General features: G+C 45.1%; 6 protein-coding genes across 7 annotated transcripts in view; 1 reads left to right on the top strand and 5 right to left on the bottom strand.

Annotated features, from left to right (window-relative positions):
• LOC120729109 (lysophosphatidic acid receptor 6-like) lies at positions 1–2,629 on the bottom strand. Its single transcript, XM_040024567.1, has one exon. It carries the CDS (start codon positions 2,514–2,516, stop codon positions 1,590–1,592), a length of 927 nt encoding a protein of 308 aa, XP_039880501.1. The 5' UTR covers positions 2,517–2,629; the 3' UTR covers positions 1–1,589.
• Positions 2,630–3,223: 594 nt separating this feature from the next.
• LOC120729118 (lysophosphatidic acid receptor 6-like) lies at positions 3,224–4,916 on the bottom strand. Its single transcript, XM_040024578.1, has 2 exons — positions 4,800–4,916; positions 3,224–4,251 (listed from the first exon to the last, which is right to left on the bottom strand). Exon 2 carries the CDS (start codon positions 4,179–4,181, stop codon positions 3,333–3,335), a length of 849 nt encoding a protein of 282 aa, XP_039880512.1. The 5' UTR covers positions 4,182–4,251; positions 4,800–4,916; the 3' UTR covers positions 3,224–3,332.
• Positions 4,747–6,919, bottom strand: LOC120729102 (lysophosphatidic acid receptor 6-like). Its single transcript, XM_040024555.1, has one exon. It carries the CDS (start codon positions 6,646–6,648, stop codon positions 5,707–5,709), a length of 942 nt encoding a protein of 313 aa, XP_039880489.1. The 5' UTR covers positions 6,649–6,919; the 3' UTR covers positions 4,747–5,706.
• The window catches only part of LOC120729126 (lysophosphatidic acid receptor 6-like), a 12,922-nt gene continuing 2,422 nt past the window's right edge, over positions 4,747–15,246 (bottom strand). Inside the window, exon 2 of the mRNA XM_040024592.1 lies at positions 4,747–5,401. The gene's annotated coding sequence lies outside the window, so the exon portion shown is untranslated. The remainder of the gene's footprint in view (positions 5,402–15,246) is intronic.
• The window catches only part of LOC120729090 (thymus-specific serine protease), a 26,543-nt gene continuing 19,788 nt past the window's right edge, over positions 8,492–15,246 (top strand). For both annotated transcript variants that reach the window (XM_040024532.1, XM_040024541.1), the window contains exon 1: positions 8,492–8,638. The gene's annotated coding sequence lies outside the window, so the exon portion shown is untranslated. The remainder of the gene's footprint in view (positions 8,639–15,246) is intronic.
• The window catches only part of LOC120729129 (lysophosphatidic acid receptor 6-like), a 3,175-nt gene continuing 1,079 nt past the window's right edge, over positions 13,151–15,246 (bottom strand). The window contains exon 2 of the mRNA XM_040024605.1: positions 13,151–15,067. Within this exon, the coding sequence (XP_039880539.1) occupies positions 14,152–14,997 (846 nt within the window). The 5' untranslated portion in view covers positions 14,998–15,067 and the 3' untranslated portion in view covers positions 13,151–14,151. The remainder of the gene's footprint in view (positions 15,068–15,246) is intronic.

Raw genomic sequence — 15,246 nt, 5'->3', positions numbered from 1 at the left:
TGATGGTAGTTTTGGGTTAGGTTTTTTTTTTGCCTCGGGCACAAACTTTAGTGTTTTTGTGCCTTTTCTAGCTTTTGTTTATTATAATTTTGTTACTTCTCTTTGTGATCTCTGTTTGTTCCCCAGTTGTGTCCTATGTCTCTCTGTCTATAATCTCTCTCTGTTGTTTTCTGGTCTCGCTGTTTAGTTATGTCAAGTAAGTCGTGTCTCTGTGTCTGTTTATCTTTTCATCTGTGTCTTTGTCTCTGTCTCAGTATTATGTTTCCTGTTCTGTTTTGACAGTCCCTCGTCTCATGTGTGTCATGTTTAGTTTTGCTTCCCCTTGTCACACTAGTTAGATTCTGCCAAGCTGTGTTCCCCAGGTGAATCCACTCTGCTTTGTGACCTCGTGTGTATTTACGCTCTAAATTCTCCTCAATTCTTTGTCACGTTGTCCCTTAATGCTGTGTGTCATTTGCCTTGTGTGTTCCCCATTTTCCTCGTAGTTCCTTAGTTTATAAGTTCCCGATTTCTTACTTCCCTGAGTTAGTATCAGTTTAGGTTAGCATCAGCAATATGTCCTGCACGTGGGTCCACTCCATGCCCACTCCACAGCCAAATTATGACACTTTGATGTTGCAGCAAGAATCTGTTCATGATGCTTAGAGCCCTGAGAAAGTTCAAAATTGCTTAACTGCTTTCGAAACCTCACACCCTCTGTGATTTTCCCCACCAGCAAGATCAGCCAGGCGTGTGCAGCTCCATTTCAGACACAGAAATAGTTTTGAAGTTGACCTCAGAGAATAAACCACAGCGAGCAGATGTTGCAAGCTGCTAAAGGCAGCATAGGAGACGATGTTGTATTGAACAAGCCTTGCAATGAAAAGTTGAAACATTTCTGTTAAAATGTGGTTTGTAACCTGTGCCCTACTGTATCTTGTACTGCAGCAGTGACTTCCAGAGGACAAACCATGATGTTTTTTTTTCTTTAGCTCTCCAGCAGATGAAAACAGTCTGCTTCCTCAACTGAACAATGAGCAAAATGTAAAATAGGCTCTCAATCAACACCCTTTTCTCACACTGTCTTTTTCAACTACTTGAAAAAGACAAGCAGTTAGTTTTGTTTTTGTTTTCTTTTTTAGAAAAATCATCCAAGAGAAGGGTTTAGGAGAAAAATAACAGAAGCGCACTAAACTTTGCACATGAATAGATCCAAATAGTCAAACTAAAAGTGAAAAAATTAACAAAGGATATTGCTTGAAGTTCTTAAGCTGACAACAAGTAGTAACCTCTTGAATGTGTAAACTAAAAAAAGCTTTGCAGCTGTCTTTTTTTAAGCTTCAGTTTCTAGTACAGCAACCATTCTTTTGATGGTTGACGCTGTCATGCTGCAGCATAGGTCTAAATAAAACACAAAACCACTACTTCAACTAGCCTTTTCACCATCTGTCTCACACGCAAAGCTTCACAAACATGTTAATGTTGGTTTATTGGTGAAGCCATACAAATTGTTGAACTACAGAAAAGTTTGTGAACAAACACGTTGTTCCTCTTAAAAAATATAGATCCCATTGTAAATCTAATACCAACTTTTGGAAATAGGAGGTCTTTTATCTACAGTTCTCGTTTTTCTTCCAGAAGGAGTCAAAAGAAAAGTAATACAGCAGAGGATCCAAACAGCAGTTAGAAACAGTAAGACACACCAGCGGCATGATTTCTTTGCCATGTGCAGCCATTCCTATAGGCACAGGTAAGAACATGGCAAACAAAACCAAGTTCATGACAAAGATCAGCATAACTTTCATCTTGTTGCTGACCTTTGCAGAGTCACTGAGATGTCTGTGCAGAGTCCAAGACACCATAACGGTGCAAACAATGTTGACTGTTAGCATTGTGACCAGTAACACAATCTGAAGGTAAATAACTGCTAATCGAGTTTTACTCAATAAAAGCTCGTAAGAGTCATAAGATTTAAAACAGGTAGGTTGAGTGTGGTTCTGCAAATGTTTTAGAAAGTCCAAACTCTCTGGGATATTCACCACCAGCATAAAACTCCAGACGCATGCTGCTCCTTTCCAGGCATTGGACGAGGCTCTTAAATGGCGTGACCTCAGAGGATAAACCACAGCCAGCAATCTGTCCACACTGATGAAGGTGATAAACATAGCGCTGGAACGGATGTTGTCACGAAAGAGCATTGTAATGATGAGGCACGCCATATTGCTCAGAGGCCAGGTGCCTGTGGCATGAAAGTAGATCCTCATGGGCAAAGAGATGATGAGTAGCAGGTCTGAGAATGCCAGGTTGACCATGAAGACAGCGTGGGGTGATTTAAGGCTGTGGCGGCGAAGAAGAATCCACAGTGCGACTGCATTGAGAGGTAGACCTATCACCATCACGCAGCCAAAGACCCCAGCGTAAACCTGTTCGTCTTCTGTGGTGCTGTTTGATGTGTTCATGATGAGAAAAGACGTTCTTTTTTGTCCTTTATGAAGTATTGCAGCCAAGCAGCGAACATGTCCTTCTGTGCTGTTCATTTGTGCGACGTGAGGGGAGCTAGTATGGAACAGGAAACTATGGTTGTGGTTGCTGACGTAAATTAAGTTTGCTATTTTCAAATGCAACACATGACACACCAGCTGATATTAACAACTCTACTGATTAGGATATGAATTATGGCAAGATGAAAGTAAGAGATGATAATGACCAACAGCAGGTCTGAAAAAATCAGATTGCCCCAGCATAAACCTGTGCGGCCATAGTGAATGTTTAATGAGCTCATGGCGATAAAAGAAATGTATACATACCCTTGATTAAAACTGCAGCTGAGCACAACACTCACACATGTATCTCTGTGGTCTTTAGCTGTGTCAAGTGAGATGACTGGAGAGGTTAAAAAGTCAAGTATTGCAACAGGAAATGTATTGATACAATCTAACAGTCGTATCACTTACGTAAAAGAATAAAACAATTTGTTTTTCACATGGTGTAGAATTTTTTATTAATTAATATCTTCTTATACAAAAAAACTAACATAGTTTTATAAGATCAAACAAAGTTTAGAAATAATTGACACGAATGGTTATTAAGGAATAAAAAGCCAGGGATCAAATTTCATAGTAGAACTTGTAATAAACTCAATAATAAACTGTTTAACAAGTAGTTCTTATCAATATTTGTTCAATGCTGCAAGATGCTTTATATTTCTGGTTTTATATGTATGTATGTATGTATGTATATATATATATATATATATATATATATATATATATATATACACAATCACTTTTTTTTGGAAAATTGGAAAACCATAATATGACTGGAATTATAAGTTGAAATAGCATGTTCTAAGGTCACTGCTCTCTTGTCGGATCCGCATCTTCTTTTTTCTTCCAGAAGCCATCAAAGGAAAAGTAATATAAGAATGGATCTAGACAACAGTTCACAGCACTAAGACATATCAATGGCTTTAATTCAGTAGGTTTAACTGTAACTACACCTACTGACAAAGGTAGGAAACAGATAGTAAACAAAACCAAGTTCATGACAAATATCAGCATTACGTTCATCTTGTTGCTGACCTTTGCAGAGTCACTGAGATGTCTGTGCAGTACCCAAGACACCATAACGGTGCACACAATGTTGACTGCTAGCATTGTGACTATTAACACAAGATATACAAATGCTATACCTTTAGTTAAACCTGGTTTCCTGTCACGACTGAAATCAAAACACCAACTGTCGTTGGCACTTTTTGGAAAGTCCAAAGTCTCTGGAACATTCAATACCAGCACAAATAGCCAGACCACTGCTGCTCCTTTCCAGGCATTGGATGAAGTTCGAAGATGGCGTGACCTCAGAGGATAAACCACAGCCAGAAGTCTGTCCATGCTGATGAAAGTAATGAAGAAGGCGCTGGAGCGGATGTTGTTGCGAAAAAGCATTGTGATGAATTGGCACGCCTTATTGCTCAGAGGCCATCTGCGGGTGGCGTGAAAGTAGATCCTCATGGGCAAAGAGATGATGACCAGCAGGTCTGATACTGCCAGGTTGACCATGAAGACAGCGTTGGGCGATTGGAGGCTGTGACGACAAAGAAGAATCCACAGTGCGACTGCGTTGAGAGGCAGACCTATCACCATAATGCAGCCAAAGACCCCAGCGTAAACCCTGTCCTCTGTAGTGACATTTGATGCGTTCATGATGAAGTTTCTGGCTCCTTATTAACTGAATTGCAGCTGAGCAGCAAACCTTCCACTCTCTGATGATTATCTGTGTGAAGTGAGGGTGGATTAGACTAGGGAGTGTGAAATATTGCAACAGGAAATCTGGTGGTGCAATTCGATCGTGGCCACTGACGTTAATAGTTATAACATTTTTAAATGAAATATCTTGTTTGACAAATAACAAACATACTTTTTATACAATCTGACACCATTTAGAACCAATACTATTAACATCCGTGGCCTAGGCTAACTGTAAAAGCTGTATTTTTCCCAACTCCCAATGAAAAACAGGTAGCATTAAAACCAGTTGCAAATTTTTACAATGTTTTTTACTATTTTACAGCTATAAACTAGTTTTACCGTGAAAAAGACAAACCAAACAGGCTGCAGGTCTACACCAACGCACAAAAGTGTTTCCACACAAATAAGCTTATTTCATAAAATGTTACAAATAACTAACAAAAAGTGACTGAATTATCATAAAACAGCCTAGATTCTTTTGCTATTTAAAGCTTTGATGATGCAGATTAACCTTTTTATGACTCTTAGAGCCTTGAGAAATTCAAGATTGTTCAAACGCTTTCAAAACCTCACATCGTCTGTAGTTTCTCTACCAGCAAAATTAACCAGACGAGCGCAGATCCTTTTCAGGTACAGGATTAGGGTCTAAGATGGCATGGCGTCAAAGGAAAAACCAGAGCCATCAGACGTTCCAAGCTGATGACGGGGATGAAGTTGCCACTGAGAGGATGTTGTTAAAGAGCATTGTGATGAACAGTGTGTGAAGAGTTAAAAAGTTTCAGTTACAATGTGGTTTGTTTTACGTGCTTGACAGTATCTTGTTCTGCGGTATGGACTTCCGGAGGTCTTTTTTAAACTCTCCAGCAGATAAAGACAGGTTGTTTCCTCAGTCGTCAAGTGTACAAAATGTACAATAAATCAGCTACAGTCCTGAAGCTTTATATTTAAAGAATAGTTTTATGAAACTGTGAGGCTGACAAGTCTTTTCGCTATGTATCCCACTGCCTAAGCTTCACAAGTACATTTAACTGACAATTATTGTTGAGTTACTGGTGAAAATGTTGTTCGATTTTATTTATATAGCACCAATTCACAACGACAGTCACCCAAAGGTGCTTTATATTATAAAATAATATTAGAATGAAACCCCCAAAATTCCATGACTCTGAACAAACCTGTGGTAACACTGGGTAGAAAAAAAGTCCCTTTCTAACAGGAAGAAACCTCCTACAAACCCAGGGTCAGGGAGGGCAGCCATCTGCCACAAATCATTGGAGGTTAGTGGAAAGACAAGAAAGCAGAGAGAAGCAAGCCAAAAGACACACAACAGTACAATAAGCTCAGTTTCAGAACTTAGGAATTGGGATATTATGCTTGAACTAAATGAGCATTTTGTGCAATAACAAGTTAGTTCACCAAAAAAAAGAAAATAATTCATGTCAAAAAGAAAATATCACATCAAAAATATCATGTCTAGCATCTACATTTCTCTTCCCTTCGTTGCATCTTCCTTTTTCTTCCAAAAGGAGTCAAAAGAAAAGTAATACAGCAGAGGATCCAAACAGCAGTTAGAAACAGTAAGACACACCAGCGGCATGATTTCTTTGCCATGTGCAGCCATTCCTATAGGCACAGGTAAGAACATGGCAAACAAAACCAAGTTCATGACAAAGATCAGCATAACTTTCATCTTGTTGCTGACCTTTGCAGAGTCACTGAGATGTCTGTGCAGAGTCCAAGACACCATAACGGTGCAAACAATGTTGACTGTTAGCATTGTGACCAGTAACACAGTCTGAAGGTAAATAATTGCTAATCGAGTTTTACTCAATAAAAGCTCGTAAGAGTCATAAGATTTAAAACAGGTAGGTTGAGTGTGGTTCTGCAAATGTTCTAGAAAGTCCAAACTCTCTGGGATATTCACCACCACCAAAAAACTCCAGACGCATGCTGCTCCTTTCCAGGCATTGGACGAGGTTCTTAAATGGCGTGACCTCAGAGGATAAACCACAGCCAGCAATCTGTCCACACTGATGAAGGTGATAAACATAGCCCTGGAACGGATGTTGTCGCGAAAGAGCATTGTAATGATGAGGCACGCCATATTGCTCAGAGGCCAGGTGCCTGTGGCATGAAAGTAGATCCTCATGGGCAAAGAGATGATGAGTAGCAGGTCTGAGAATGCCAGGTTGACCACAAAGACAGCGTTTGGTGATTTGAGGCTGTGGCGGCGAAGAAGAATCCACAGTGCGACTGCATTGAGAGGTAGACCTATCACCATCACGCAGCCAAAGACCCCAGCGTAAACCTGTTCGTCTTCTGTGGTGCTGTTTGATGTGTTCATGATGAGAAAAGACGTTCTTTTTGGTCCTTTATGAAGTATTGCAGCCAAGCAGCGAACATGTCCTTCTGTGCTGTTCATTTGTGCGACGTGAGGAGAGCTAGCATGGAACAGGAAACTCTGGTTGTGGTTGCTGACGTAAATTAAGTTTGCTATTTTCAAATGCAACACATGACATACCAGCTGTGATTAACAACTCTACTGATTAGGATATGAATTATGGCAAGATGAAAGTAAGAGATGATAATGACCAACAGCAGGTCTGAAATAATCAGAATTCCCCAGCACAGGGTTCGGCAACCTGCGGCTCCGGAGCCGCATGCGGCTCTTTAGTCCTTATACTGTGGCTCTGTGTGGAAGTGTATTTAATTCATGTTAAGTCTTTTTTAACTTGTAGTTCTAAATTGGAAGATTATTGTGATATTGAAATATAAAAATAAAATTATATTCTATTATTTTTTCATTGCTCAAAATAAGTGTCACACTCGCGGAAGCCGGTGTACCCGCCGAAACACCATGCATTTATCAAGACTTTCAACCCCAGGTAGGCCAATTATGGACCTTCGGATCCACATTATGTTAGCAGCGATTCTCCACCGTGAACTATGTTAAAAACAAACACCGCTCACGCCTCACAGATGACAACTTACAGTCCTGCGTAGAGATGAAAGTGACTTCGTACAGCCCCGATTTGCAGACGCTGTGCGCAGAGGTTCAGGAGCAGAAGTTCCATTGTAAACATATCACGGCAGACCCGACGATGTTTGCATGAACATGCTTTTCCTTTATAGACCACTTTTCACACACGGTTGCTGTACGCATACAGCCGGCTGTAGCTTTTCAGCTCACAGCCCGACACACACCAACACAACAGCATAGATGGCACAGACTTTAAGGCAGTGAGGCGTGATTGCGGGTGCCGCTCAGGTGCGTCCGCCTCCCCTGCAGCAGTGCTGCAGACCACGCCCCGCCACACACATTAACCAGGTAAAATACATATTTAGGCAGAATTTTGCAAATATCTATTTTTCATTTTTCAGCAGCATAGTGCTTTTTTTCCAGTTATTTTTTAAAAGTCAGGTCAAGGCTCCAAAAGCCAAAAGGAGATATAAGGGTGGCGGCTCACAACAGTTTTTGTTTGCTACATGGATCATTTTAGTTCAGCGTCTTTCCTTTCGTTATATTTCTTTAAGAGTTCAAAATGTGTTAATTACATAAATAAAATGTAATTTTCTCTGTAGCACTTCATGGATTTCATAAGCAACACACTTTAGTTGTTCACACAAAGCATAAAGGTAAAAAAAAAAAAAACAATATATACAGTGTTATCTTCATTTTAGATGTCAAGAAGTATTTGCGGCTCCCAGTGTTTTCAGTGTTGTCCAAAAGGCTCTTTGGGTCTTAAAGGTTGCTGACCCATGCCCCAGCATAAACCTGTGTGGCCATAGTTAATGTTTAATGAGCTCATGGCGATAAAAGAAATGTATACATACCCTTGATTAAAACTGCAGCTGAGCACAACACTCACACATGTATCTCTGTGGTCTTTAGCTGTGTCAAGTGAGATGACTGGAGAGGTTAAAAAGTCAAGTATTGCAACAGGAAATGTATTGATACAATCTAACAGTCGTATCACTTACATAAAAGAATAAAACAATTTGTTTTTCACATGGTTTAGATGTTTTTTCATTTAATATCTTCTTTTATAAAAGACAAACAGTTGTATAAGATCTAAAAAAGTTTAGAAATAATTGACACAAATGGTTATTAAGGAATAAAAAGCCAGGGATCAAATTTCACAGTAGAACTTGTAACAAAGTCTTCTCGATTTTTGTTCACTGCTGCGCTTCAAGATGCTTTATATTTATGGCTATATATATATATATATATATATATGTGTGTGTGTGTGTGTGTGTGTGTGTGTGTGTGTGTGTCAGCTGGTGATCAGCTGATCACGGGGCCGGGTTTAAAAGAGAGACGCCACCCACCTGTTCGCCGCTCAGACATCGTTCTCTTCATGTCAGGAGCTTCGAAACCTTGCCAACGTCAGTCTCCGCCTGATTCAGCAACTGTGAGTGTTTTTCCTCTCGATTCTTTTTCTCATCCCGGCTCCGCTCGCTCTCCGTCTGTAACGCCAGTTCCGAAGCCACGCTTCATGCACTGATCGTTACTAGAATAACTGCGTGTCTGTTCCAACCCATCGCTAGCCTTCGCCGCGTTTGGGTATAGCCAGCACCCAACACGGGCACGCCGAATTACTGTGTGTAATTCGCCCGATCGTGACAGGATGTCTGAGCCGCATATAGACCCAGCGGAATTCGAACGGCTGAAAGCCGAAGTACTATATCTTCGCGGTGTGGTAGATCGGATGAGCACAAAAATGGAGTCTCTCACTGAAACTGTCCTCCAACTTTCCACTTCCGTCACCTCGCTGCAACGTCAGCCAGCGCCGGTGAGCGCGGAGCCCCGGATCGGACTACCAGATAAGTGCAACGGAGTTGATGGCCGGCCTGATGGGTTGCTCGCCACTTTAGACATGCTGTTTGAATGTCAGCTCACTAAATACGCCACCGCCCGTGCAAAAGTTGCAACGTTAACCTCTCTCTTGTCTGGCCAGGGTTAGGAATGGGCTGCGGCTCTCTACAACAATAAATCCGCAGCTTGCAATGACTATGCCCTGTTTGTGGAGGAATTAAAAAAGACATTTGTTCCCCTGAGCAGTGAAGTGGAAGTGGAGTCACAGCTGCTTCATTTACGCCAGGGCAGTCTGTCACTTTGCCTCCCAATTCCGTACCCTGGCCGCTAAGCTAAAGTGGGGAGATGCTTCTCTACGCTCCATTTTTCTGGAGGGACTGGCTGATTACATCTGAGATGAGATGACCGGCCGTTAGGCCTCCAAAACTCTGGATGAGGCCGTGGACCTCGCCCTGAAGATCGACCAACGAGTGATGTCGCGGCCTCGCCACACCCCTTGGGCCTTCAAACCCTTCCAGCCTCAGAGGGCCACGTCTTCGCAGCCTCCTCCCCCCTCTGAAGGAGCCGCTGCTAGCCCAAGCAGTACATCCAGCGAGGAGCCCATGTAGCTGGGTAGACTCTCTAAAGAGGAGAGAGAGAGACGCTGGCGTGAGGGTCTCTGCGCCTACTGTGGATCAGCTCGACACAGTCGTCCCCAGTGCCTGCTATGTCCGGGAAACGACGACGCCAGGTAGACTGTGGGGGAGTCCCACCTGGCCCTTCACACTCCTCTGACCCCTCTCGTTTTCTGTTACCAGTAATATTTTACCTGAAACACCAACAGTTCTCATCTGAAGCCCTTCTGGACACCGGAGCCGCTGAGAACTTCATTGACCAAAAACTAGCCTCTCGACTTCGCATTCCGTTAACTCCTGTTGATCGATTTCTCCCGGTGACCTCAGTAGATGGGCGACCCCTCCAACCCTACCCGATCCAGTTCCAGACCCAGCCGGTTCGCATGTCTATTGGGGATCATCAGGAGGAGATCCGGTTTCTAGTAGTCTCGGCCACTTCCTCTCCTCTCATCCTTGGATACCCCTGGTTCCGTCAACATGACCCCCACATCTCCTGGTCTTCCTGCCAGATCCTGGATTGGGGTCCCCAGTGTCCACGCCGCTGCCTTCTCAGACCAAAAAGAACTCAAAGTCAGAAGAGGCCTCTCCCCCGGAGCCCATTGATCTGGATAAGATCTCTCCGGCTTACCACGACCTATCTGAGGTCTTCAGTAAGAGGCGAGCCTCTACTCTACCTCCTCATCGCGCCTACGACATGGCCATTGAGCTCCTCCCGGGAGCGGTCCCTCCTCATGGTCGCCTGTTCTCTCTGTCTCCCGCAGAGAATAAGGCCATGAAGGAGTACGTTGCTGAGGCTCTCCAACAGGGCTTTATTCACCCTTCTACCTCTCCTGCTGCTGCTGGATTCGTCTTTGTCAAGAAGAAAGATGGCGTGCTCTGCCCCTGTATAGATTATCGGGGCTTGAATAAAGTCACTATCATGAAGCGCCATCCTCTTCCTCTGCTATCCACCGCACTCGATTCCCTCTCCCAGGCCTGCATCTTCACCAAACTGGACCTACGCAGCGCCTACAATTTGGTGCGCATTAGGGAAGGGGACGAATGGAAGACGGCCTTCATCACCCCTAACGGGCACTGAGAGTACCTGCTGATGCCCTTTGGCCTCTGCAACAGCCCTGCTGTCTTCCAACATCTGATCAACGATGTCTTGCGGGATATGCTAGGCCGGTGGGTGTTTGCTTATCTAAACAACATCTTGATCTACTCCCGCACCGAAGTGGACCATATTCGCCATGTGAGGGCCGTGCTGAGCAGGCTGCTCGAGTACCAGCTGTTCTGCAAACTGGAGAAGTGTGCTTTCCATCAGTGGTCCGCCACCTTCCTAGGCTTCACCATCTCCTCCGATGGCCTGACCATGGACCCGCAAAAGGTCCAAGCCGTGACCCAGTGGCCTCAGCCCTCCAGCCTTAAGCAGCTACAGAGCTTCCTGGGCTTTGCCAATTTCTATCGGCGCTTTATTCGTAATTTCAGCACCGTTGTCGCCCCACTGACATCCCTCACCAAACCAGCTAACCTGCCTAAACCCTTTTGCCTCTCCCCAGGCGCAAAACAGGCATTCCGAGACCTTATCCACCGGTTCACTACGGCCCCCGTCCTGCTCCACCCTGATCCTGCCAGGGATTTTGTGGTGGAGGTGGATGCCTCCGATGTTGGCGCTGGCGCTGTCCTTTCTCAACATGGCCCGGATGGAAAATTTCACCCATGCTGCTATTTCTCAAGGAAATTTTCTCCCACGCAGCAACGGTATGGTGTCGGAGACCGAGAACTCCTGGCCATCAAGTGGGCCTTAGAAGAGTGGCGGCATTGGCTCCTGGGGGCAAAAGACCCTTTTCTGATCTGGACTGATCATCAGAACCTGATCCATATTCGTTCTGCCAAGCAGCTCAACCCAAGGCAGGCCCGTTGGGCCTTATTCTTTGAGCCTTACAATTTCCACCTCCCTTACCGCCCTGGTTCCAAGAACGCTAAGGCAGACGCTCTCTCCAGACAGTTCGCCCAGGACGGCCTCACGTCAGACCCTGGACCTATCCTACCTTCTCATTGCTTCGCTGCCCCCCTTCGGTGGCCCCTGGAGGACTCTATCCGGGATGCCCTGACCGCCGAACCACCTCCGCCTGACACCCCTGCTGGGAGGCTCTATGTACCATCCCGGTGCCGTCAGGAGGCCTTGCTCTGGGCTCACTCCTCCCCGCTCTCTGGTCACCCGGGGCCTGACAGGACCCTCCAACTCCTCCGTCTTGCCTTCTGGTGGCCCTCCATGACTCGCGACGTCCGTGAATTCGTTTCCGCCTGTGACACCTGTGCTTGGGCCAAGTCCTCCACTCAGCCTCCCGCTGGCGACCTTCGCCCTCTCCCTGGGCCGGGACGTCCCTGGTCCCATGTCAGCCTTGACTTTGTTACCAGCCTCCCATCCGTGGACGGTCTTGACACCATCCTCACCTTTGTAGACTGGTTTTCGAAGGCGGTGCACCTGGTCGCTCTGGCCGGCCTCCCTTCCGCCAAACGGACGGCCGAGCTCTTCTTGGACCATGTCGTCCGGCTTCACGGGTTCCCCAAGGACAGGGGGGCCCCAGTTCACCGCCAGGTTCTGGAAAGCCTTTTGCCGCCTGATTGGAGCCTCTCCCAGCCTCTCGTCCGGCTATCACCCTCAGACCAATGGGCAGGTTGAACGGACCAATCAACAGCTGGGGCGCTTTTTGAGGTGCTTCGTCTCCGCCCAACCGTCGCTTTGGCCTCGTTACCTGCTGTGGGCTGAGCTGTCTCATAACCTTCACGTCTCTTCTGCCACCGGTCTCTCGCCCTTTGAAGTCTGTCATGGTTTCCATCCTCCCATCTTCAGCCATCAGGAGGTGGAGGTCGACGTGCCTGCTGCTGAACGGATGGTCCGCCGCTGTCGTCAGGCCTGGATCAAGGCACGGGCTGCCATTTCCCGAGCCAACGCTCTGTACACCAAGCAGCATCGTCGCCGCCACCGCCCGGGTCATCCTTTTCAGCCGGGCGATCGCGTCTGGCTCTCCACAAGGCACCTGAGGCTCCGCACCGAGTCCAAGAAGCTCACTCCCTGGTTCGTTGGCCCGTACGAGATCACTGCCCGGCTCAACCCCGTGACTTATCGTCTCCGGCTTCCAGCCGCCATGAAGGTCCATCCGGTTTTCCACGTCTCGCAGCTTAAGCGGCACGTTACTTCCTCGCTGGCGCCCCCCTCCCCGGCCCCGGCCCCACCCAGGTTCGTCGATGGGGGTCCTGTCTACACTGTCCAGCGGATCCTGGACTCCCGTCCCCGGAGTCGAGGGGTCCAGTATCTGGTGGACTGGGCTGGCTACGGTCCTGAGGAGCGCTCCTGGGTGCCGTCCCGCTTCATCTTGGATCCCTCGTCTCGGATTTCCGTCGCCGCCATCCTGGACCGTCGGGTGCCGGTCTTCGGGGGGGGGGGGGGGGGGGGGTCCTGTCAGCTGGTGATCAGCTGATGACAGTGTGTGTGTGTGTGTGATATTTATTGATACTAAAAATTGCTATCAGATTAGATGTCATAGGTGCTGTCTTTACCTTCCTTCTGCACGCAGGCAAGCACACAGCCCCTCTCCTCAGTAGAAGCTGAAATAGCTGAAGTTCAGAACACTTCATGACGAATTTGTACAGCAGGTAAGGCAGATCAGAACAGTCAGTATGAATGTAAACCTGGTTGATATGCACACTCATTTAAAAAATGTAACTATTAGCAATTACCAGATAGCTGTACTGTTGATCATCCTGGATGAGTATTATCACAATGAAGAGTAATACTGCAACCGACCAGTCACGTTGTGTGATGTCAAAGCAATGCAACGGTGGAAAAAAGAAAAGAAAAATACTTTTGTTTATATAAACTCTCTTCTGGAACAAATTGTCAATTTTTCAAGTGGGTTTTTTCTAATAATTAATGCAATATAACAAATTCATTATCAAATTAGGTTTGCTTTTTGCCAAATTTAGCTTGCTTTGCTTGTGATAGTTTTTAATAGCAGTAGTTAGCTTCTTAGCTAATGCAAACTGAATGCTCTGACAATGCTCTGGTCAGTTGCGATGTTGTTGCAGCTGGACTAACAGTGTTTTGATGATATAGGAACAACACCATCACAGAGGTAACAGATTGTCTCTGACTGAAGCTGAGAAAAGTCTACCGGCAACTCCACCTTTCCTGTTTACGTGCCTCTATGTCTGTATTCTCAAATGAGCATATTTCCCCAACTATTAATAATTCTTTGAAAACAGAAGAAGTGTTCAAATTTTGCCAAAATTTCCTGATTATAACAACAAGCCTTTTACATTCTTAGTCCATCATTGTTGTTCGAAGCTTCCGAAGCATTTTATTAAACAATTACTTAAAAACAATTAAAACAAACAAACAATACAGTTGAACAAAATACCTGTCCCATTGCTACACAATCACTTTTTTTGGAAAATAGGAAAATCATAATATGACTGGAATTATACATTGAAATAGCATGTCCTAAGGTTACTGCTCTCTTGGCGGATCCGCATCTTCTTTTTTCTTCCAGAAGCCATCAAAGGAAAAGTAATATAAGAATGGATCTAGACAACAGTTCACAGCACTAAGACATATCAATGGCTTTAATTCAGTAGGTTTAACTGTAACTACACCTACTGACAAAGGTAGGAAACACATAGCAAACAAAACCAAGTTCATGACAAATATCAGCATTACGTTCATCTTGTTGTTGATCGCAGAGTCACTGAGATGTCTGTGCAGTACCCAAGACACCATAACGGTGCACACAATGTTGACTGCTAGCATTGTGACTATTAACACAAGATGTACATTTGCTATACCTTTAGTTAAACCTGGTTTCCTGTCACGACTGAAATCAAAACATCCAGTGTGGTTTGCATTTTTTGGAAAGTCCAAAATCTCTGGAACATTCAATACCAGCACAAATAGCCAGACCACTGCTGCTCCTTTCCAGGCATTGGATGAAGTTCGAAGATGGCGTAACCTCAGAGGATAAACCACAGCCAGAAGTCTGTCCACGCTGATGAAAGTAATGAAGAAGGAGCTGGAGCGGATGTTGTTGCGAAAGAGCATTGTGATGAATTGGCACATTATGTTGCTCAGAGGCCATCTGCGGGTGGCGTGAAAGTAGATCCTCATGGGCAAAGAGATGATGACCAGCAGGTCTGATACTGCCAGGTTGACCATGAAGACAGCGTTGGGCGATTGGAGGCTGTGACGGCAAAGAAGAATCCACAGTGCGACTGCGTTGAGAGGCAGACCTATCACCATAATGCAGCCAAAGACCCCAGCGTAAACCCTGTCCTCTGTAGTGACATTTGATGCGTTCATGATGAAGTTTCTGGCTCCTTATTAACTGAATTGCAGCTGAGCAGCAAACCTTCCACTCTCTGATGATTATCTGTGTGAAGTGAGGGTGGATTAGACTAGGGAGTGTGAAATATTGCAACAGGAAATCTGGTGGTGCAATTCGATTGTGGCCACTGACGTTAATAGTTATAACATTTTTAAATGAAATATCTTGTTTGACAAATAACAAACATACTTTTTATACAATCTGACAACATTTAGAACCAATAC

This window comes from Simochromis diagramma, unplaced genomic scaffold, assembly GCF_900408965.1.
Source record: "Simochromis diagramma unplaced genomic scaffold, fSimDia1.1 OVJJ01000348.1, whole genome shotgun sequence".
NCBI lineage: Eukaryota > Metazoa > Chordata > Actinopteri > Cichliformes > Cichlidae > Simochromis > Simochromis diagramma.
This window is presented reverse-complemented; position numbering and strand designations above follow the sequence as displayed.